The 22,809-nt window shown below is 41.1% G+C and overlaps 1 protein-coding gene across 2 annotated transcripts in view; it reads right to left on the reverse strand.

Annotated features, from left to right (window-relative positions):
- Nucleotides 1–22,809, reverse strand: part of itga1 (integrin, alpha 1) — a 104,839-nt gene that overhangs the window by 37,464 nt on the left and 44,566 nt on the right. For both annotated transcript variants that reach the window (XM_055633974.1, XM_055633964.1), the window contains exons 7-12: nucleotides 21,028–21,170; nucleotides 19,157–19,300; nucleotides 18,730–18,822; nucleotides 9,976–10,179; nucleotides 6,706–6,836; nucleotides 4,776–4,939 (exon numbers count right to left, since the gene is read on the reverse strand). In XM_055633974.1, the coding sequence (XP_055489949.1) occupies nucleotides 4,776–4,939; nucleotides 6,706–6,836; nucleotides 9,976–10,179; nucleotides 18,730–18,822; nucleotides 19,157–19,300; nucleotides 21,028–21,170 (879 nt within the window). The remainder of the gene's footprint in view (nucleotides 1–4,775; nucleotides 4,940–6,705; nucleotides 6,837–9,975; nucleotides 10,180–18,729; nucleotides 18,823–19,156; nucleotides 19,301–21,027; nucleotides 21,171–22,809) is intronic.

The raw sequence follows: 22,809 nt of genomic DNA on the forward strand, positions 1-22,809 counted from the left end.
GGAGGCAGAGAAGCGACATAGAAAAAGTCGCCTCTCCGTCAAGGGAGACTGGAGAATGGTTTCCCCCTTTCCCCCTCCCCCCACCACCTCCCACACAAGACACACCTAGAAAGCAGGTGATGATGATGCCCCCACATTTGCTTGGCACGAACAGCAGGATTCCAACAAATAAATTGTAATCTTTGGGAGGCCAGTGACATTTACAATCTGATCATTACAGATCAGATCCATCTTTTCCATCTGCACCTTGCTGCTGTAGTTGGAGAGAGTTGCTCTTATCACCAAAGATCTAAATATTGAGATGTACCAGTCACTAAAAATATCTGGCAGTGTGGATTTCCTCAGAATGTGTTGTGAAGACTTGGTATTCACCTTGTGAATATCCTTCACCTGATCCACAATGATTTGCACAATGAAAGATCAGAAAACTTTTCGGTTTATAAATAAAATCCTGCATTAAATTAAATTAAAATTCAATATTAAATTAGAAGCAGCTCCTCTGGGCTTATGAGTTCAGTCAATGAATACTTGACTTTGTCAGATGCCAGCAGAACAGGCAAATCTCAGTGCCCTAGATGATTCCTGTTCCTCACTGAAGTCACAGGAGATGAAACAGTTTGTTCAGTGTTCAGCTCCTGAGTAACCTCTCTGATATTACAGCGAGCAAGACATTAGCTATGACCGTTCAGAAAGAGTCAGCGAAAAAGTTGAAGATCAAGGTCTGGGGGAAGAGTCTCAACCAGTAACGTCACCTATTCCTTTTTTCTAGAGATGCTGCCAGACCAGCTAAGTTACTCCAGCTTTTTGTGTCTATCTATCTAAGTTGAAGATTAATGTGATCACGGCTATGTGGAGAGTAGTTCTGGCACAAGAACAGGGCTGGAATTGTTCCTGGAGGGTGCCACATATCTCTCTGAGGACAGCCACAGAAAATCAGGCGTGCAAAGACATTGTTGAACAGTGGATGGGGTGAGAAAGAAGGCACTCTCACTTACTTCATGCAAGCTGAGTAGACTGCAGTCACTTTGGAATGCATCCATTCCAATCGCACGATATCAACATAGTGTTGCTTTAAATAGAAACTAACTAAAATGTCAAGCTTTAGGCTCCACTGAAATAGTTCATAAGGGATAGGAAAGAATTAGGCCATTCGGCCCATCAAGTTTACCCCACCATTCAATCATGGCTGATCTATCTTTCCCTCCTAACCCCATTCTCCTGCCTTCTCCACATAACCTCTGACACCCGTTCTAATAAAGAAATGACCATGAAGGTCACAGAGTGAAGCGTTCTGCTCTAGTAGATGTAAATGATGATGCCATTTGCTGCATATCAAACGTGGGTAAAATGTTGGGTCTGCTTACCACTAAACACTGCACCAGAAGTATCCAGTCTAATTTCACTTCTGGAAATCAACTCCAGGGAAATCTATTCTGGGCCAAATTGAAAGAGCATTGCAAAGTGCCCTAGAAACTGGCATCATGCATTCCAATTTCAGAACTATATTGTGATTGTCAAAAAGCTATCAGTCACAGTTCGTTCCCATGAAATGAACTCTGTATCTTTTCTGTAACAACAGATTATTTTGTGACATGCTTAGAGTGATTGTTCTCATTTTTCGCTTTGGATTTGAAACCTCAATTAGATTAAAGCTCAACGAGATACTCATGATTAAAACAGACAGAAGATTATATTACAGGTTATATCTATACACACTGCAATGATCAAAACACAACTAATTGCAAATGCTTAAAATCCCTTTGCAGTCTATTTTCCAGGCCCACCTGCACTGATGTGTAACAACTGCTTGGCAGGCAACATCTGCAGAATGAAAAAGGAACTTCAAGGGAAAGATCTTTCATCAGATCAAATAAATCATATGTGTTTCATGTTGTAGAATAGGGGAAAATGCAAAGAGAACACAAGGAACGTTTGTGATCGGTTGAAGGTAGTGGTGGTGTTAACTAAGTGACATTCACATTTGTTTATTACAAACTGATCCGCCTAAACTTTAGATTTGAGAGATAGAAACATAGAAATTAGGTGCAGGGGTAGTCCATTCGGCCCTTCGAGCCTGCACCGCGATTCAATATGATCATGGCTGATCATCCAACTCAGTATCCCGTACCTGCCTTCTCATCCATACCCCCTGATCCCCTTAGCCACAAGGGCCACATCTAACTCCCTCTTAAATATAGCCAATGAACTGGCCTCAACTACCCTCTGTGGCAGAGAGTTCCAGAGATTCACCACTCTCTGTGTGAAAAATAAAGATAGATAAAAAAAAGATAGAGTGCAGAAAGCAGCCCTTTGGTCAACCGAGTCTACACCATCCAGTGATCACCTCATACACTCGCACTATACATAATAGGGACAATTTACAATTTCACTGAAGTCAATTAACCTACGAATATATATGTTATTTGGAGTGTGGCAGGAAACCAGAGAACCTGTAGAAAATCTACCCGGTCACAGGGGGAACATGCAAACCCTGTACAGACAGCACCCATAGTCAGGATCAAACCCGGGTCTCTGGCATTGTAAGGCAGCAACTCTACTGCTATGCCACTGTGCTGCCTAAAGGTGATGTAATTGAAGGAGATGAATAAGAAGAGGCGAGAGCAAAATTGCTGGCACTCAGGGATACAAAATACTCTGGCTGCTGGAAATTTGGAATTGATGAGAATGCTGGAATTACACAGCTGCTTATGGACCTGTCCCACTTAGGCGATTTTTTGGGGACAGGCCTATTATGAAGCATTTCTGGAGAAACAAAAATCGAGTTACCCATACAGATTAATAGGTACTTCAGAAATGACTAGTTTTTATATAAACTGCCAAGGGTGATTACCTAAAATTATTGGATTTAACTTTGAATCCCGAGGGTTATAATTTACCCAGTTGGAAGATGAGTTGCTGTTTTTCAAACTTGCATTGGCTTTGGTGGAACAGTGAAGGAAGTCAAAGACAGAGGAATCAGTGTAGGAGAGGGATGTAGAATATTGGTGAGGGGCAACTGGCAGCTCACAATGACCATGGTTGACCGATCATCTAAAGTCCAATTGGTTTCTTCAATGTAGGGGAGATCACACTGTAACTATCTTATACGATACAGTAAAGTAAGAAATGCAAGTGAAGATCGATACAAAAAGCTGGAGTAATTCAGCAGGCCCGCATCATCTCTGGAGAGAAGGAATGGGTGATGTTTTTGGTCGTTTGGTATCGACCTGAAACGTCATCCATTCCTTCTCTCCAGAGATGCTGCCTGTCCTGCTGAGTTACTCTAGCATTTTGGGTCTATTTTCGGTTTAAACCAGCATCTGCAGTTTCTTCCTACAAATGCAAGCAAATCTATACTTCAACTGGACAGACTGTTTGAGTCCCTGTATCATGGGAAAGGAAGAGGTTAAATAATTTATTAGCATCCTCTACAGTTGCCTGGAAAATGGTTATTGGAAGAGAAGTAGTCATCAAAATTTAGGAAATAATCGCAGTAAAATTAAACAGACACAACATAAGCAGGTTTGAGCCAATGAAACTGGCACAATACTGCTTCTGACCAAAAATCCCAGAAAAAAAATCTTGGGCTTTCACAGACCATTAATATCTGTTATCTTGAAAAAGTATATATTGTTTCTGTAATAATTTATCCTGTAACCCAGTTTTAAAGAGGCTTGATTTGCTTCAAAATCATTCACCCTTTTACATGGTATAGTGCCTCGAAGATATTTATCCCTACGATATTTCAAAAGCACATCAAGAATTGAATTTAATTACACTCTATCCTCACTTGCAACATCCTCATTTGGAAAATATATTCTGAGAATTCCAAAGACACAGCAATCAACTCTGCACACTGTTTGCTTTGTGTTTATATTGTTGTATCAAATCATAATTACTACCAAACATCCCCCTTCTTCACTAAACAAATATTATTGTTATATAAATAAATATATATAAATTGTGTTCATTATAAAAGCAGTTCCCTCCATTCCACGAAATAAATTCTGCCACATTTAAAATAACTTTTGTTTAAAGTTAGTGCATTTCATCTTTTTTGAATAAAGCACAGGCTTCCCAGCCCTTATTTTTCTTTCTGTAAAAGCCTGGTTTGTTATCTGGGAGTACACTTCATTCTGCTTGCCTACTCAGCCCTTGATAGTCTTGCTGTACCTAGATGCTCCATGCTCTCTACAGATTGCATCATCGAGTCATACAGCATGGAAACTGGCTTTTTGGCCCAACTCATCCATGCCGACCATGATGCCCCATCTACACTGGTCCCACTTGCCCACATTTAATCCATATCCCTCTAAACCTTCTCTACTCATGCATCTGTTCAAATGTCTTTTAAATTCAGTTTGAGAATCACGTCAGAAAAAGGAAAATTGATGGTCTGGGGTCGACAAAAGCTATTCATCTAGGTGAATGTCAAATCTGAGCTGTTATCTTTATGCTGTAAGCCCATTTTTTTTTGCATACTTAGAGACTAAGAATATACTGTCATAAGTAGGAGTAGAATTTATGACACCTCAAACGTCTCTCCATCCAATAAGAACTTGAACTTAGCTCCACTTTCCTGCTTGTTCCTCATAACCTTTCATTCCAATGGAAGCCAAACATACTTTACTTGACCTTAAATAATTTTAAAATATATTATTTTTCCAAACTTTGTGGCATTTCAACTTTTGTGGAATCTGTGGAAAAATACATTGCTCCATACATAATTGTGTTTGGCATCAAGAATGTTATGCCTGTAATGCCAGTAAACATACCAACAGGTTCGGGTTTGTTAGACTTCAGCTTGACATTGAAGCAGATATCTGCAACGATGCACATGGTTTGTTTTTCGTCGATTACACAGCTCTTGTTCTGGACATTGATTTTGTGAGGCCTGAACTTCAGTTCATTAATCGTCACTTGAGCTATGTTCCGGGACCTGATAAAGAATTTTTTAAAAGACAAGTCAATTTACAGTAACCTTTTAATACTTCACTGCTACTCTGAAGAAACTAATCAAACTCAGTATGTGAGAATTACATTCTATAAAACAATGCAAATAATTTGTAAATCAAGGCTTGGAACGGATGCTTTCAGAATAACAGAAATGCAATTTTCAGTTTATACTGTAGTTCACAGCTACAACAGGTCTGGTTGTAATTTTGTACCTCTCACCATGTATAATGTAACAGGGTGACGGTGTGAGAAAGATCTTGTGGCCAAAAGGTATGGAATAGATTTTATAATAATAGGATTCCAGTAAAATCGCAAGTCTCAAAAATTCTGAGGATAATTTAAAAGGATTTTTTTAAAAAGGGTATTATGAATCCCTACACAAGGGAAAGGGATAACCTAGCAGCCTGGGGAGAGCACATTCCATAGGACGGCAGGTTGCTTCAAAATTCTACTGTGCATGAGGCCTGAAGCAACCTCAAGGGTTAGTCCACTTCAGGTGATCAGAATCGCTGCTGGGTGCGACTCTGTGATTGCTTGAGGGCACGTTGTTGCTGAGATTTGTAGTTTAGTTTAGTTTAGAGATACAGCATGGAACAAGCCTTTGGCCCAACAAGTCCCTGACAACCAGCGATCCCTGTACACTGGTTCTGTCCCACACAGTACGGACAATTTACAGAAGCCAATTAACTTACAAACTTGCATGTTTTTGGAATTGTGGGAGAATGTGTGATGAAGGTGGCGTTTGACCCACTTGCCTTCTTTGAGAAGGGTATTGAGTATAAACGTTGGTACATCACGATGCAGGGACAAGTCATTGGTGACACCACACTTGGAGTACAATGTGCAGTTCTGGTCACCTGCCTATAGGAAGGATTTCATTGAGGTGGAAAGGGTGCAGTAGAGATTCACCAAGATGTTACCTGGTTCTGCAGGATTGATTTATAGGGAGAAGTTGGATAGGCTGGGCCTAGTTCTGTTTGGAATGTACACGTCTGAAGTGTGACTTTATTTAGATGTGCAAGATCATGATGGGCTTCAATAAAGTGGACACAGTCTTTTATTCCCAGGGAAAATGAATCTACTCTGGGCAACATTTTCACTCAGAGGGCAGTTGATATCAGGAATGAGCTGCCGGAGGAGGCTATAGGCTATATACAATTACTATTTGAAAAATACATTTGGACAGATATATGGATAGGAAGGCAATGATAGGTTATAGAGTCAGAACATTTTGGTAGAAATAGGAGAGAAAAAACAGGATGGAAATGTCAAAGACGAGATGGCATTTAAGCTGAGAGGAGCAAGTTTCAAAGAAAATATGCAGGGCCAGATTTTATTTTTTATAGAGAGGGTGGTCGGAGCCTGGATCTCAATAACAGATTCAATAGTGCCACTTATGAGGCTTTTAGATAAGCTCATAGAAATTCAGGGATGAAAGGTTGTGAAACATGTGCAGGCAGATGAGATTAATTTAGATGAGATGGATTGAGATGAGACTATCATTACATTTGGCACGGACATTGTGGGCCAAAGGGCCTGTTCCTGTTTTGTACTTTCCCATGTTCTAAGAGTTTAGAGGGCTATGGGCCAAATGCAGACAAATAGGACTAGCCCAGTATGCCAATTTGTTTGGCATCGACAAATTGGGCTAAAAGGCCTGTTTCTATGCTGCGCATCTCTATGACCCAGCTGCATGTAAATATTGTGCAATGTGGCTGGCGATAGTTGCAATGCAAATCCACTACAAACCAGAAGAGGGCGGCACCACCTATGGCTCCAACAGTAAGGTCCACTAGACCATCATCATTGAAATCCATCTGCCCATCGATCGATTGGCCAAAATATTTGAAACTTTCATTCGGTAAAGATGCAGAAATGCGCTATTAAGAAAAAACATTTTATTAAAATAAAAAACATACAAAAAAAACTGCTAATCATTATGTCCTCTTTGGTGTTTTGCTGTGACATTTAAACAAGCTGTTTGTTTGTGACTATTTTGGACCAAGTTTTCATTGGTATTCACTACTTCCCTAACCGTTGGAAGTCAAGGATTTTTATTTTCACCTTTTTGATGAGCTAAATAGTTTCATGTCCACGTTCACAGTGAAGTCAAAGTTAACACTACCTCTTAATTACCTTCTACTTCCTATCTCATTGGTGACTCTCGGACTATCTTTGATCAGCTTTATTGGACTCAATCTTGCACTAAACGTTATTCATGATATACCCTTTATACACTGTGGATGGATCACTTGTAATTATGTATTTTCTTTAGGCTTACTGGCTAGCACGCAAGAAAAGCTTTTCATAGTACCTCAGTATATTTGACAATAAACTAAACTTGAGCGCAGAAGGTTAAGGGGGGACTTGATAGAGGTCCTTAAAATGATGAGAGGGATAGACAGAGTTGACGTGGATAAGCTTTTTCCATTGAGAGTAGGGAAGATTCAAACAAGAGGACATGATTTGAGAATTAAGGGACATAATTTTAGGGGTAACATGAGGGGGAACTTCTTTACTCAGAGAGTGGTAGCTGTGTGGAATGAGCTTCCAGTGGAAGTGGTGGAGGCAGGTTTGATTTTATCATTTAAAAATAAATTGGATAGGTATATGGACGGGAAAGGAATGGAGGGTTATGGCCTGAGTGCAGGTAGATGGGACTAGGGGAGAATAAGCGTTCGGCACAGACTAGAAGAGCTGAGATGGCCTGTTTCCGTGCTGGGATTGTTATATGGTTATAAACTAAGTATTTGTTTGATTAATGTATCAATTTCATAATTGGAATACGGAATCAACATATTTAGTAACATGGTTTTGGTTTTTAGTCCAGTTTCATTCCAGCTTTGTAGAAACAGTGGCAAGAATAGTTTGGGTTGTTTTGACTTGGTGAGGTAATTTAAAATTGGGGACAGTAGTCATAGGACTCAGACAGCAGAAAGACAGGCCTTCAGCCCACTGGTCCATGTTGACCATTGAGTTCCCACCTTTATTCCCATTTTGCAACACTTGTCTACAGCCCTTTATACCTTGGATCGATACCTTAGATTCTTTGGCACATTGTGCCCATTTATACCAAGTCTATATTAATTCAATTTTTTACTCTCCCCAAATTCTCAAAATCTCTCCCCAGATTCTACCACTCACAGATACACGAGCATCAATTGGAAATGGACAATTAACCTCCAACTTGCATGACTTTGGGATTGGGCAGAATCAGGAGCATGGGGAGAACCCCACATAGAAAGAATGTGCAAATTCCATATAGGCAGAGCCCAAGGTCAGGATTAAACTCTGGTTTCTGGCACTGTGAGGCAGCAGCTCTCCTAGCTACATCACTGCGCTACCCTGTGGCACTCAGCTGATAAAGTCTGGGGAAAGCATTGAATATTGCGAGTGGGATTTGGATGTTAGTGGCTGAGGGAGAGTCGTCATTTGGAAAACGGACTTGGAGGTCAGCAGAGGGAGATGGGCATTAGAGGCTTAAAGTACCGGAGGATTATTTGAAATTGAGCATCAAGGAATGTAATGGGCATTGAGTGCAGGGGGACATTGGAGGATGGAAGTTGGGGAGAGAGTTGTTGTTGGACATTTAGGGGAGAGTGTTGGAAAGTTGTCAATGGGGTGCTGTATCAGAGGAAGATCAGTTAGAGAATGTTGAGAGTATCTAAATGCAGGAGCCACTAGTGGCAGAGTGAGAAGAAAATTAAGCAGGTAAGCTTTCCAGCCGCCCAGGAAAGCATTCCTACAATTATTTTCCCACATGCAGTACCAGAAGAGCGAAGAAGTTTCCAATCTAGACGCTTCTGCTTCCCTTCAACACTTGAGCATCTCAATATCATGAACGCCTGATGACCAAATGTTAAATTAACAAAGCGTTAGCAACACACTGCCTATGAAAAACATTTAAATGATGAAAAGAATGATAATTACTCTCTTTTGTAAAACCAATAACTCTTTGATCTCTCTGGTGGTTATCAAAGTCCTTTAGATTTAGCTAATTATCTGATTGAACCATTGGAGCTTCAAAGGTGTTTTATATATTGAAATAAAATCAAAATTATTCCTTCAGATATTACCAATCTGTAAGATACTCTGTAAACTATATATGTACTAGTGTGAATATTAAGAGTAACTGGCAGACTTTAATAAATGATTAACAGAAGGATTTGACTGTGCTGAACATATTTAGATTTCCTGTGTACTTTACAGGACGAGAGGCTATCCAGAGTAATTGATTCTATGTAGCAAACTTTCACCCCTTATAAATATATATTCTGTACGCTTTAAATTTAGGTAAAAGGTCCTTAGAGTTACATTTAATCAACATTTCTAACAAACAAATCTACTTTTCATTTACAATTCTTTTGCTTGTGTTAAAGTTTTGTTTGATCAGTAAGTGTAGAGGACAATGTAACCATTGGAACTTCCGACTGTTTTACCCCACTTAGCAGCTGTGAGAACATCAAAAATGTCTAACCCAATATTCCACTGGTTCTTGGTGTGTCCATCAAGTTTTCTTTCTTACAACAAATGAGGGGAAAAACATTGCAGAACACCATTAAAAACTGGCTGGTGAATCCCACTCAGAATTCTGATTTAAAATAACCAAGGGTTAAGTTCCTTAAGACCCGACAGCCAGAGAGCTCCACCCAATGGCATAATTGAAGCATTGCTTCTCCCCGTCCCCGCTCCAGTCTCACAGCCCTGGATCTACTATTGAGGGGCATGCCTTGCTGGCAGCAGTTTGATAGTTTATGGTACAGAATAAATCTGATAGAACATTATCAATCTGAAATATTGACTGTTTCTTTCTCCACTAATACTGCATGTCCTTCTGACTATTTCCAGGATTCCTTGTTTCGATTGTAAATGGATTATATTGTTTAAAACACCCAAGATTTTTGTGAGGTCTACACAGTTACTAATACGTTACCATTGTGAGGTCTACACAGGTATTAATACCATACCATTATGATTCATAGATATATTTAATTAGATCAAACTGAGTCAACATCAGACCTGTGAATGCTTTTTGTTAATAGTTGTGCCAGATCCGTGGAAGAGATAGACCGCCCCCTGGTGGTTCTCTTCCAAAGGAGCTCCGATTGCAACATCATTGTAGTTATCTAGGTTTATGTCTGAAATTGCACTTATGGCTGTTCCAAAGCGGGAACCGCATGGCTGCGAGATGGGCTGAGTGCACTTCTGGTCTTCACTTGTAGCCTATGAGAAGTAACAGAGATTTGTAAATCAAGACTTGGAACAAATGCTTTTGGAGAGATAAAATATGTGGTGTTAATATTCACAATAATAAAATCCCATTTATTTTCTATCAATTTTTTCTACTTTTGAAAGAAAATGCAGAGACTACTATCATATTTTATAAAAATGATTGATTAGTATGTGACGTCAATTACTATTGTAAATCTGCCCTGCCCAAGACTGCACCCTTTTTAATATGACAATAAACTAGATAATCCAGATAATCTAGCCAACCAATCCCCATCTACTGATGCTCTCCTCCGCCTGGTGGAGCTGGTCCTTATCCTTAGAAAAATTTCATTTGACTCCTCCCATTTCCTCCAAATACAAGGCGTAGCTATGGGCACGCGCATGGGCCCCAGCCTGCCTCTTTGTAGGGTACATCGAACAATGCTTGTTTGAGATGTACCATGGCCCAATCCCCGAACTCTACCTCCGCTACATCGACGACTGCATTGGTGCCACCTCCTGCACCCACACACAACTCACTGACTTCATCCATTTCACCATTAACTTCCATCTGGCACTCTTATAGAAACGTACAAAATTCTTAAGGGGTTGGACAGGCTAGATGCAGGAAGATTGTTCCCGATGTTAGGGAAGTCCAGGACAAGGGGTCACAGCTTAAGGATAAGGGGGAAATCCTTTAAAACCGAGATGAGAAGAACTTTTTTTCACACAGAGAGTGGTGAATCTCTGGAACTCTCTGCCACAGTGGGTAGTTGAGGCCAGTTCATTGGCTATATTTAAGAGAGAGTTAGCCGTGGCCCTTGTGGCTAAGGGGATCAGGGGGTATGGAGAGAAGGCAGGTACGGGACGGGATACTGAGTTGGATGATCAGCCATGATCATATTGAATGGCGGTGCAGGCTCGAAGGGCCGAATGGCCTACTCCTGCACCTAATTTCTATGTTTCTATGTTTCTAAATACACCTGGACCATTTCCAACATTTCCCTACCATTTCTTGACATCACTATCTCCATTGCAGGTGATAGACAACTGACCGACATCCACTATAAACCCACTGACTCCCATGGCTATCTGGACTACACTTCTTCCCACCCTGCTTCCTGTAATGACTGCATCCCCTGCTCCCAATTCCTCCATCTACGTCACATCTGCTCCCAGGATGAGGTGTTCCAGACCAGGGCATCGGAGATGTCCTCATTCCCCTCTTCTACTATAGATGAGGCTCTCACCAGGGTCTCTTCTATACCCCGTCTCTGCTCTCACTCTCCATCCCCCCCATTCGTAACAAGGGCAGAGAGACCCCCTAGTCCTCACCTTCCACCCTACCAGCCGTCACATACAACAACTAATCCTCCAACATTTTTGCCACCTCCAACGTGATCTCACCACTTGCCACATCTTCCCATCTCCTCCCATCCGCTCTCTGCAGAGATCGCTCCCTCCGTAACTCCCTGATCAATTTGTTCCTTCACACCCGAACTACCCCCTCTCCGGGCACTTTCCCTTGCAACTGCTGGAAATGTTACACTTGTCGCTTTACCTCCCCCCTTGACTCCATTCAAGGACCCAAGCAGTCTTTCCAGGTGCGGCAGAGGTTCACCTGCACCTCCTCCAACCTCATCTATTGCATCCGCTGCTCTAGATGTCATTTGCTCTACATCGGTGAGACCGAGTGTAGGCTTGGCGATCGCTTCGCCGTACACCTCCGCTCGATTCGCAATAACCAACCTGATCTCCCGGTGACTCAGCACTTCAACTCCCCTTCCCATTCCGAATCTGACCTTTCTGTCCTGGGCCTCCTCCATGGCCAGAGTGAGGCCCACCGTAAATTGGAGGAGCAGCACCTCATATTGAGCTTGGGCATTTTGCACCCCAGCGGTATGAACATTGACTTCTCTAATTTCAGGTAGTCCCCACTTTCTCTTCCCCTTCTCAGCTCTCCCTTAGCCCAGTGGCTCCACCTCTTCCTTTCTTCTTCCCGCCCCCCACCCTCACATCAGTCAGAAGAACGGTTTTGACCCGAAACGTTGCCTATTTCCTTCGCTCCATAGATGCTGCCTCACCCGCTGAGTTTCTCCAGCTTTTTGTCTACCTTAGATAATTTAATAACTAGATAACAAATTTTAAATACAGTGTTCAACATAAATGTTACATGTGTAACAGTGCACAACCATGATGCAACTACAGTATATAATGAGTTTGAAACTACTGACCGAGAATAAAATTCAAGAGAATTACACACATATTTAAACGTTGAAATAGTTCTGGACCTTAATGTGGAAAACAAAACAAGGCAAACTACTTGCAAATCTTAGCTACGAGAAAATTGTAAAGTGAATATATAGGAGGAAGAAGAGGAGCAAATATCAGTTCATTGTGGTCTTGTGATTAGGCAGTTCATTACTTTTAATTGGGACTATGACTGGGATGAACAGACTCCAGTATACAGCAAACACTTAAACCCATACCAAGGAATTGCTGAATGTAATCCATTCTGACCAGGTTAATTAAATTTTATAGGGGGCCCCATTCTAAGGGATTTTGCCGAAAATAGTTAGGCTGGAAATTATTTTCTACTGCATAAAACAATGTCTATGTTCACAATACCGCCTATAAGTATGTTACCGTGTCTGGAGGGCTTGAGTTAGAAGAATAGACTGGATACTCTGGGGACTGTTTTCCCTGGAGCGAAAGAGGTTTAAGAGGGGATTTGCAATTTCCATACTACATTTAAATGAACACAAGTGGATAAACCTATCGCATTAACTTAAGGAAAATGTGAGGAACATTGAATTAAAATTGGATTAAATTGTTTGTTAAATTAAACAAATATTTTAAGATCAAACACATTAATTTATTGAGAACAGGAAAAGATCTGTAAAAGATTAAGGCCAATCCCAACATTTTTATAAAAACATAAGGTGGAAAAGGGCAACTACAGAGAGAGTGGGACCTCTCAGGAATCAAAGCAGTCACCTGCGTGGAACCACAGGAGATGGGCAAGGTATTAAATGAGTATTTCTCCTCTGTATTTACCGAGGAGACAGACAGTAGGACCGAAGAAATTGGAACAGGCACTGGAAGTGTCTTGAGAGCAGACAGGGTTACCGTCGAAGAAGTACTGAAGGTACTGTCATATTTGAAGGTAGACAAATCTCCAGGGCCTGATCAGATATATCTGAGGACATTGCGCTCGAGTGCAAATTGCGGGAGCCCTCGTTGAAATTTACGAGTTGTTCTTAAATACAGGAGAGGTGCCGGAAGACTGGATGGTGACAAATGTTGTGCCTCTTTCCAAGAAGAGCTGCAGAGAAAATACTGGGAACTATAGGCTGGTGAGAATGCCCAGAGTAGGGGAATCGAGGACCTAACAGAATCCGAGGGGTAACTTTTTCACACATAGGGTGGTGGGTGTATGGAACAAGTGGCCAGAGGAGGTAGTTGAGGCTGGGACTATCCCATCTTTTGAGAAACAGTTAGACAGTTACATGAATAGGATAGGTTTGGAGGGATATGGACCAAACGCAGGCAACTGGTACAAGTGTAGCTGGGACATTGTTGGTGGTAGGGGGGAGGACTTGGGCTGAAGGGCCTGTTTAACACTGTATCACTCTCTGACTATCCAAAGGGGATTTGAGAAGCCTGCTTTAAACACAAAGGGTGATGGGTATATGGAACTAGTTGCCAGAGGACATGGTAGAGATTGATACAATTACAATGTTTAAAAGACATTTGGGAAGATACATAGATAGGAAAGGTTTAATGGGATATGGACCAAATTGCAGTCAAATAGAATTAGCTCAGAAGAATACCTTGGTTGAAATAGATATGTTGGCCCAGAGAGTCTGTTTCTGTGCTATATAACTCCGATTCCACTAATCCAGGCAGCATTCTATGACCACTCTGATCTTGCTCCCTTTTGCCTCTTTTGGTTCACAAGGTTAATTCCCAGGATGGCGGGACTGTCATATGTTGAAAGAATGGAACTACTGGGCTTGTATACACTGGGCTTGTATTCACTGGAATTTAGAAGGATGAGAGGATATCTTATTGAAACATATAAGATTATTAAGGGATTGGACACGCTAGAGGCAGGAATCATGTTCCCGATGTTGGGGTAGTCCAGAACCAGGGGCTACCGATAAAGAATAAGGGGTAGGCCATTTAGAACGGAGATGAGGAAAAACATTTTCACCCAGATAGTTGTTCACCTTTCCAGTATTTCACCTTCCAGTATTCAGCTTTCCCCCCCCTCTCCTCAGTTTGTTTTTTCTTCAGCTTTCACTCATTGCACTTGTTAAGAATTCCCAAGATAGAACTTTATCCCACCCAGATAACACTGCCATCCCTTGAAGTATTAAAGCTCAACACATGTCTACCCTATCCCAGACTTTGCCTTTCACTCTTTCCATACTTCCCCACTTTTGCAGTCAAACAACATTAAAAGATACTTGGACAGGTGCATGGATAAGAAAGTTTAGAGGGATACGAGTCAAATACGGGCATGCGGGACTAATGGAGACGGGGTACCTTGGTTGGCATGGGCAAATTGGGCTGAAGGGCCTGTTTCCGTGCTGTATAACTCGACTGCTTTACAATCTAAAACATTATAAATCTAATCCAGCTCTGATGAAAGGTCATTAATTCAGTTTCTCTCCCCACTGATGCTCCCTGACGTAGAGTATTTTGGCAACATTCTGTTTTTATATCATTTCTATAACACATTTGTTTAATAACCACTGGGTTATGAAGTCAATATGACTGCAAATATTGTAAGTCCATCTTCTCAGGAAAATTAACATCTCGTCTCAGATACACAAGCTGTTCAAATGGTGAATTTTTCAATGGGCTGGATCTTCCAACCAGCAATGAGTGATCATGGGTCACATGTGCTATTCCTTCTAGTTCTAGTGTTGCCATGAGCACATTATTCCAACAAGAAGCCTTTTCCAAGCTGCTTGGTGAGATCCTGCATAGCAAAGGGTCTACCGCACCAAAGAGCTGCATATCCTCAGGTACACAGATATCCGCTCATGTTCCTAAAATGGACAACATTAACCATATAACAATTACAGCACGGAAACGGGCCATCTCGACCCTTCTAGTCCGTGCCGAACACATAATCTCCCCTAGTCCCATATACCTGCGCTCAGACCATAACCCTCCATTCCCTTCCCATCCATATAACTATCCAATTTATTTTTAAATGATAAAAACGAACCTGCCTCCACCACCTTCACTGGAAGCTCATTCCACAACAGCTACCACTCTTTGAGTAAAGAAGTTCCCCCTCATGTTACCCCTAAACTTCAGTCCCTTAATCTCATGTCATGTCCCCTTGTTTGAATCTTCCCTACTCTCAGTGGGAAAAGCTTTTCCACGTCAACTCTGTCTATCCCTCTCATCATTTTAAAAACCTCTATCAAGTCCCCCCTTAACCTTCTGCGCTCCAAAGAATAAAGCCCTAACTTGTTCAACCTTTCTCTGTAACTTAGTCGCTGAAACCCAGGCAACATTCCAGTAAATCTCCTCTGTACTCTCTCCATTTTGTTGACATCCTTCCTATAATTAGGCAACCAAAATTGTACACCACACTCCAGAATTGGCCTCACCAATGCCCTGTACAATTTTAACATTACATCCCAACTTCTATACCCAATGGGCTGAAAACACAGATCAAAAGGGACAATGATAAACGCACGTGACGGTAGTAGTGAGTCTGGGTTAAAACATGGTCATTGAGCTGGGGAGCAGGAGGAATCACAGAGAGTGAGCAATGAGAGAGGGTGTTGCAGAACAAAGTGCTTATATAGTCTCTTTTGACCTGTGTTTTCACACCTTACCCTTCCATATCTCAATGTCCCCCGAGTCTGAAGAAGGGTCTCGACCCAAAACATCATCCATTCCTTCTCTCCAGAGATGCTGCCTGTCCCGCTGAGTTCCTCCAGCATTTGTGTCTATCTTTGGTGTAAACCAGCATCTGCAGTTCCTTCCTACACATAACTAATGGCCTGACTGAATAAGAATAAGAAATAATTTGGTGCTTTTGATACAATGTCATAAAACAGAAAAAGTCGAGGCCTTGTACTCTGTTTGTGCCGAGTGAGTTGACTGTAGACACTCTCAGATGAGATCTCAGAGGCATCAAAAATTCAGAACAGAACATCATTGAACAGTAGAGCACAGTGACAGGCCCTTCAGGTAATGATGGCTGTGTTGACTGTGATGTCAAATTAAATTGAAGGTAGACACAAAATGCTGGAGTAACTCAGCGGGTCAGGCAGCATCTCTGGAGAGAAGGAATGGGTGACGTTTTGGGTTGAGACACTTCTTCAGCGGCCAAATTAATTTAATCCCTTCTGCCTGCACAGCATTTATATGCCTCCATTCCCTGCACACTTGTGTGCCTATCCAAAAATATAACTTGAACACCGCTATTATATCCAGTTTGTCCAGCTGGCAGTGAGTTCCAAAATGTAATCTATTCTTTTCTCCAGAGATGCTGCCTGACCCGATGAGTTACTCCAGCATTTTCTCTCCATCTTTGGTGTAAATCAGCATCTGCAGTTTCTTCTTACACACCAAAGTTGGGAGTTTTGTTTCAGTTATATAGCCCACATTTAGGATGCTTATATTTAAAGAAGATTTAAAGACCTTGGAAACAATTCAAAGAAGGTTCATGAATAATAATGGATGGGTTAACTTATGAGGACATGTTGGACAGGCTACACTTGCATCTGCAGAAGTTTCAGAAAAGTGAGAGGATTTCATTGAAACACAAAGGATCCTGAAGGGATTTAACAGGATGGGTTTCGCGATGACCGTTCCTCTTTTGGGACAACCTAGTATTGGGGACACTGTTTAAAAGATAAGGGTTTGTCCATTTAAGGTAGAGATGCATTCATTATTTTTCCGTCTCTCAGAATTGAGAGAATTTGGTCCTCAAAGGAAGGTGATAGGAACCACAAACATTTTATATCTTTTTTTATTTCTCTCTGCAAGGTTCATGAAATCAATGAAGGGATGATCCTCTTCACCGAGAAGGAAAAAATGTCTAAGACAACGAGACCCTGAAATTGTTGTGTCGTTCTGATAATTCTGAAATGAATTAATGTTTACATGCATTACTAATTGGGGATTTATGATCACAGAATCACTTCTGTACTTTATGTACATTAAAACATGTTATGGCACCTGCAGGTGTGAAAAGTGCAGTTAATGTGCTAAACATTGAACGTTGCTCAGTGATGAAAAATGACCGATGTGGCAGAGTCATCATGTTCTACACTGGCATCAAACAATTTCAGAGACAAATTCCCTTGGATATTACTATATTACATGGACTAGGAACCCACCTGGAGGCCCGGCTCGACTGTCCAGAGTGGAAGGAGTCGGACAAAGGGACAGTAAGCAGACTGGCTGCGGGAGGCAGTGGAGCAGGGCCGCTGGACGCCCTTCACCAACATGAGGCACGGCTGGACCGGACGCCCATCCAAGAGGCCGAGCAGGTGGACCGCATGGGGCCTACATCAGCATGGAGCGGTGGAGCAGCGGCGGAGGACATCTGGGTTAGCCTCAGCCATGCAGACAATGCAACACCGCCAGGACTATGGGCCTTGATGGTCAGGCCAAAAACCCTGCACGTACAACAACTGGGACTGGGAAATGGCGCCAAACTGGTGACTCTGAATACTGTCTCAGTGTATCACTGCTATACACTTGTACTGTATCTGAGAAGCTTATCTAATTTGTATCTAAGTACTTATGTATAGTAATATTTGTACTGAACTGTTTTCAAAAATGAATTTCACTATACCTCGCTACATATGACAAAATAAAATAAAGTACAATACAATATAGAACATTTGGGCCACCTGTCCAAAATAAAATTCCAGGTAAATATGTCTGGATATACCTGAAATGTATCATACAGAATATGTTCTTCATTCAGGAAGATTAAGGATAGAAAAGGTTTAGAGGGATAATGTCCTAATGTAGGCAGGTGGGACTAGTGTAGATGGGGTACTTTGGTCGGCACGCGCAAGTTGGGCTGAAGGGCCCGTTTCCATGCTGTATGACTGACTCTAAAATGGAAATTGTGGACAATGAGCACTAGACCTCATTAAAAATATTTAGGCCAAATTTTTATGGTGGCAGATAAGCAAAAATGCTTGTCTAAAGTAGTCATGATTGGGATCCTTGCCTTGTTGCTGCTCCACCGTTGAGCTCCTCAATAATTTGTGGAATAAGCACCGAGTACAATTTTGGGCAATTGCTAGAGATACCCGAAGATTGGCCAGATCCACTATTAGATTGTTCATCTTTCAGGTACTGGATGACTGGAGTTTTATTCCACAATGTCACTCGCTGTGCTGTTGTATTCATAGAATGGAGTATCTGAAGTCGGATTTCTGCCTAGCTGGGTAACTGCTTAGCGTGATGAAAAACCAAAATAAAAGTATGTGCAAAAGAAACAGAACTTGGTTTTAATGCCATTAACAAAAATACTTTTTCAACAAAGCACAAAACATTGGTCTTTACCTCATTGAATCTGTCACTACGGAGACCCAAGGCGTGAATGCAATTGCAATGCTGTTTTAAAGGCTCAAGAATCATTTGGTATTGAAACATATTCTGTAACAATATAAAAAGAAGTAAAGTATTAAACAGATGTTAGTGTTTTTAACTTATTTGTACCTTTATGACGCGGACATGACATATAGGGGAAATTGATACGATAACCAACATGAACCATAAGAGCTATTATTCAATTAATGTGCAGTTGGTATGTGATTACCAGCAATGCAGAAGAATATCTAGCCTGTGCAGAATAATGTACAGAAAGTCTGGCATGGAATCGTTTCGCAGATATAATTTGGAATTAAATTATCAATGCTTGAGCTGATTTTAAAATTTGCTTATAACTTTGCTTCCTCGATAACTGATGTATGTTTTGTGAATATATTACCTCTTTTAAACTGTATACATAAACTCTTCCTTGCTCTTCTTTTGCAGTTCCCATGTACATTGGAGCTCCAACTAAAAGAATATCAGTTAGAGAATCTTTATCGATGTCAACCGCACACACAGTGCTGCCAAAGTAGGAACCAATCTGGGAAAGAAAACAAGTCATTACTGTCAATTGAACAAACATGTCTATTGATTCTGTCAACATGTTGGAAGGACATTTAGTTACTAATTAATACTAGAGCACTGTCTTTTGTATCTTTTCCTACTGAAAAGTTCCAAACAGATTTTGTTCTGGGTTAAAGATACCAGAGCTTTACATGATTTTACAAATTGCGGCAAATAGACAATAACCAGGATAAGGCTGGAAAAAATGAGTCTGAAGGTGTAAAATAAATAGTTGGCAGGTTAGCAGAGATAGGCAAAGAGAGAGTCATGAGTCACACAGGTCATTTGGCTCCACTCTTCCAGCCCGAACAAGATTTCCCCCATCTAAGCCATCACCATTTGCAAGCACTTGACCCATTCTCTCTAAAGCTTTTCTATCCATGTACCCATCCAAATGTCTTATAAATGCTATTATTGTACCTGGATCAACTACCTTCTCCAGCAGCTCGCTCCATATACCCACCGCCCTCTGAGTGATAAAGTTGCCTCTCAGATGCCTATTAAATCATTTTAATGGCCCTGTCCCACAGTACGAGTTCATTCCAAGAGCTCTCCCGAGTTTAAAAAAAATCAAACTCGTGGTAAGCTCGGAGAATGAACATAGCGGGTACGTCAGAGCTCGGGGATGTCTCTTAGTGGCTCATAATGGCCCTGTCTCACGGTACGAGTTCATTCCAAGAGCTTTCCCGAGTTTGCCCTGATTCCAACTCGGAGATTTACGGTAATGGCTGCTCGTCGGTACTCGCGGCTCTCGTGGACATTTTTCAAAATGTTGAAAAATCTTCACGAGTCTTCCCGAGCTTACCTGCCGTTAACGGAGTCTTCCCGAGCACCTGCCGTTAGTGTTACGAGCCGCTAAGAGACATCTCCGAGCTCCGACGTACCCGCTACGTTCATTCTCCGTGCTTACCATGAGTTTGATTTTTTTTTAAACTCGGGAGAGCTCTTGGAATGAACCATGGGACAGGGCCATAACGCTAATGGCAGGTACTCGGGAAGATGTGAGGAAACAGGCAATCCAACACTGGCTAGAGCACAATACCACACCTTTAGTTAAGAAAAGTGAACTCTGGGGTGTTGAGCAGTAATTTCAAATGTTGAGGTCTTTACTGGAATCAAGTAATAATAATTTACTCAATCCTTCAAATAACCATAAATGAAATCCATGTTTAACTGAAGATCCCTGTGTAAATGTCCACGTGCCCCACTTCCTCTGATCTAAATAGGTTTAACGATTAATGCGTCAACAATGTACTAAAAGTAAATAAAATATTGGATAGTCGTAGGTCAACCTTCTGGTTTGAACCAGAATTTGGGGGAACAAGTTATATATTTAGCTACTGAACAATGCATGTGGAACACACACATTTATTTGGATACCTGCAGATGCTGGTTTACAAAAAAAGATACAAAGTGCTGGAGTAACTCAGCAGATCAGGCAGCATCTCTGGAGAACATGGATAGATGACATTTTGGGTTGGAAACTTTCAATTGTATTTATTTTTGATGACATCATATAACATTTGATTAAAAAATAAATATAATAAGAACAATGTAAAAATAAGACTATTATGGTTAAAATGCATAAGTAACATAACGGTTTTCAAATGTGCATGCTTGACATTAGTCTTAATATCGAGGTTATTGTGGGATAGAGCTCAGCATAATAGTAGCACACATTTCTCAATTCTCTTTGTAAAATACCTGTTCTCCTTTCAGGGATTGTATGATGCTCGTCTTCGTTCCCTTTGAACTGTAAATTACAACTTGTCCAGTATGATTATAGCGAGGTTGTCCAGCAACATACCACACATCTCCAACAACTGAGACAGAGCTGACAGAGTAACCTAAACATTGAAATTGATAACTTGAGGAAATGTCCACATATTAAAAGCGCATCAGTGTTGTGTCAACGTCAATCAGTTTATCATCAGATTGATGCATAAATCACAAATATCTGACATATCGAATGCGTCACAAGGTAAAATACTCTGGGTTTGTTTAGTGGGAATATTCTAATGGTAATACCAAGCATATAACTTCTAACTGCAGTTATGGTATCTTATGTTAAATTTGTGGTGAACAAGACAAGTATTTTTTTTTTTTAATTTCACCTTTTCACTCCTTGGCAAATACTGCAAAAATGGGACATTTTTTAACAATTGAATTTGTTATGAGGCTCACTCAATAATGACCAAAGGTTAACTAGTCAATACTCTCAAAATGAAGGTTCCCAAAAATAAAGACTATAATGCAAAATAACACATCAAGCAGAATAGAGGACAATAAATCAACTAACACATTGAACACATGCATTTCTCGTAATTCTTGTACTGTACTTTTCTATGTCCTATGTTCAAACTATTATGTGATTTGTTTTTAGCCCGAAACAAACTATTTTTGACCAACCTTAACTGTCCTTGAATCAATTTACTTGTCAAGTCTTTTCAGAGAGCATTTGAAAATTATGCATATTGATGGTTTGCGGTAATTATTGCCCAGAATGTGTGGAAAACAGATTTCTTTCTCAGAAGGCATTAGAAAGGAGAAACTTCTTCTGCAGTTGTATAGGGCTCTGGTGAGACCACATCTGGAGTATTGTGTACAGTTTTGGTCTCCTAATTTGAGGAAGGACATCCTTGTGATTGAGGCAGTGCAGCGTAGGTTCACGAGATTGATCCCTGGGATGGCGGGACTGTCATATGAGGAAAGATTGAAAAGACTAGGCTTGTATTCACTGAAGTTTAGAAGGATGAGGGGGAATCTTATAGAAACATATCAAATTATAAAAGGACTGGACAAGCTAGATGCAGGAAAAATGTTCCCAATGTTGGGCGAGTCAGAACCAGGGGCCACAGTCTTAGAATAAAGGGGAGGCCATTTAAGACTGAGGTGAGAAAAAACTTTCTCATCCAGAGAGTTGTGAATTTATGGAATTCCCTGCCACAGAGGGCAGTGGAGGCCAAGTCACTGGATGGATTTAAGAGAGAGTTTGATCGAGCTCTAGGGGCTAGTGGAGTCAAGATATATGGGGAGAAGGCAGGCACAGGTTATTGATTCGGGACGATCAGCCATGATCACAATGAATGGTGGTGCTGGCTCGAAGGGCCGAATGGCCTCCTCCTGCACCTATTTTCTATGTCTATGTTTCTATGTAGGAAAGAAAAGGCTTTATTGCCTTCCATCACAGTGAGGAATGTGGAGGAGCCGCTGTGGTGGATGTTTATGTCAATTGTTATGTCGTTGTGTGTCTTGTTGCTTTTTTCTTATGACTGTATGGCAAACCAAATTCCTCGTATGTTGCAAAACATATTTGGCTAATAAATTACAATTACATAGAAACATAGAAAATAGGTGCAGGAGGAAGCCATTCGGCCCTTCGAGCCAGCACTGCCATTCATTGTGATCATGGCTGATCGTCCCCAATCAATAACTCGTGTCTGCCTTCTCCCCATATCCCTTGACTCCACTAACCCCTAGAGCTCT

Source organism: Leucoraja erinacea, chromosome 1 (assembly GCF_028641065.1).
Source record: "Leucoraja erinacea ecotype New England chromosome 1, Leri_hhj_1, whole genome shotgun sequence".
Classification (NCBI taxonomy): Eukaryota; Metazoa; Chordata; class Chondrichthyes; order Rajiformes; family Rajidae; genus Leucoraja; species Leucoraja erinaceus.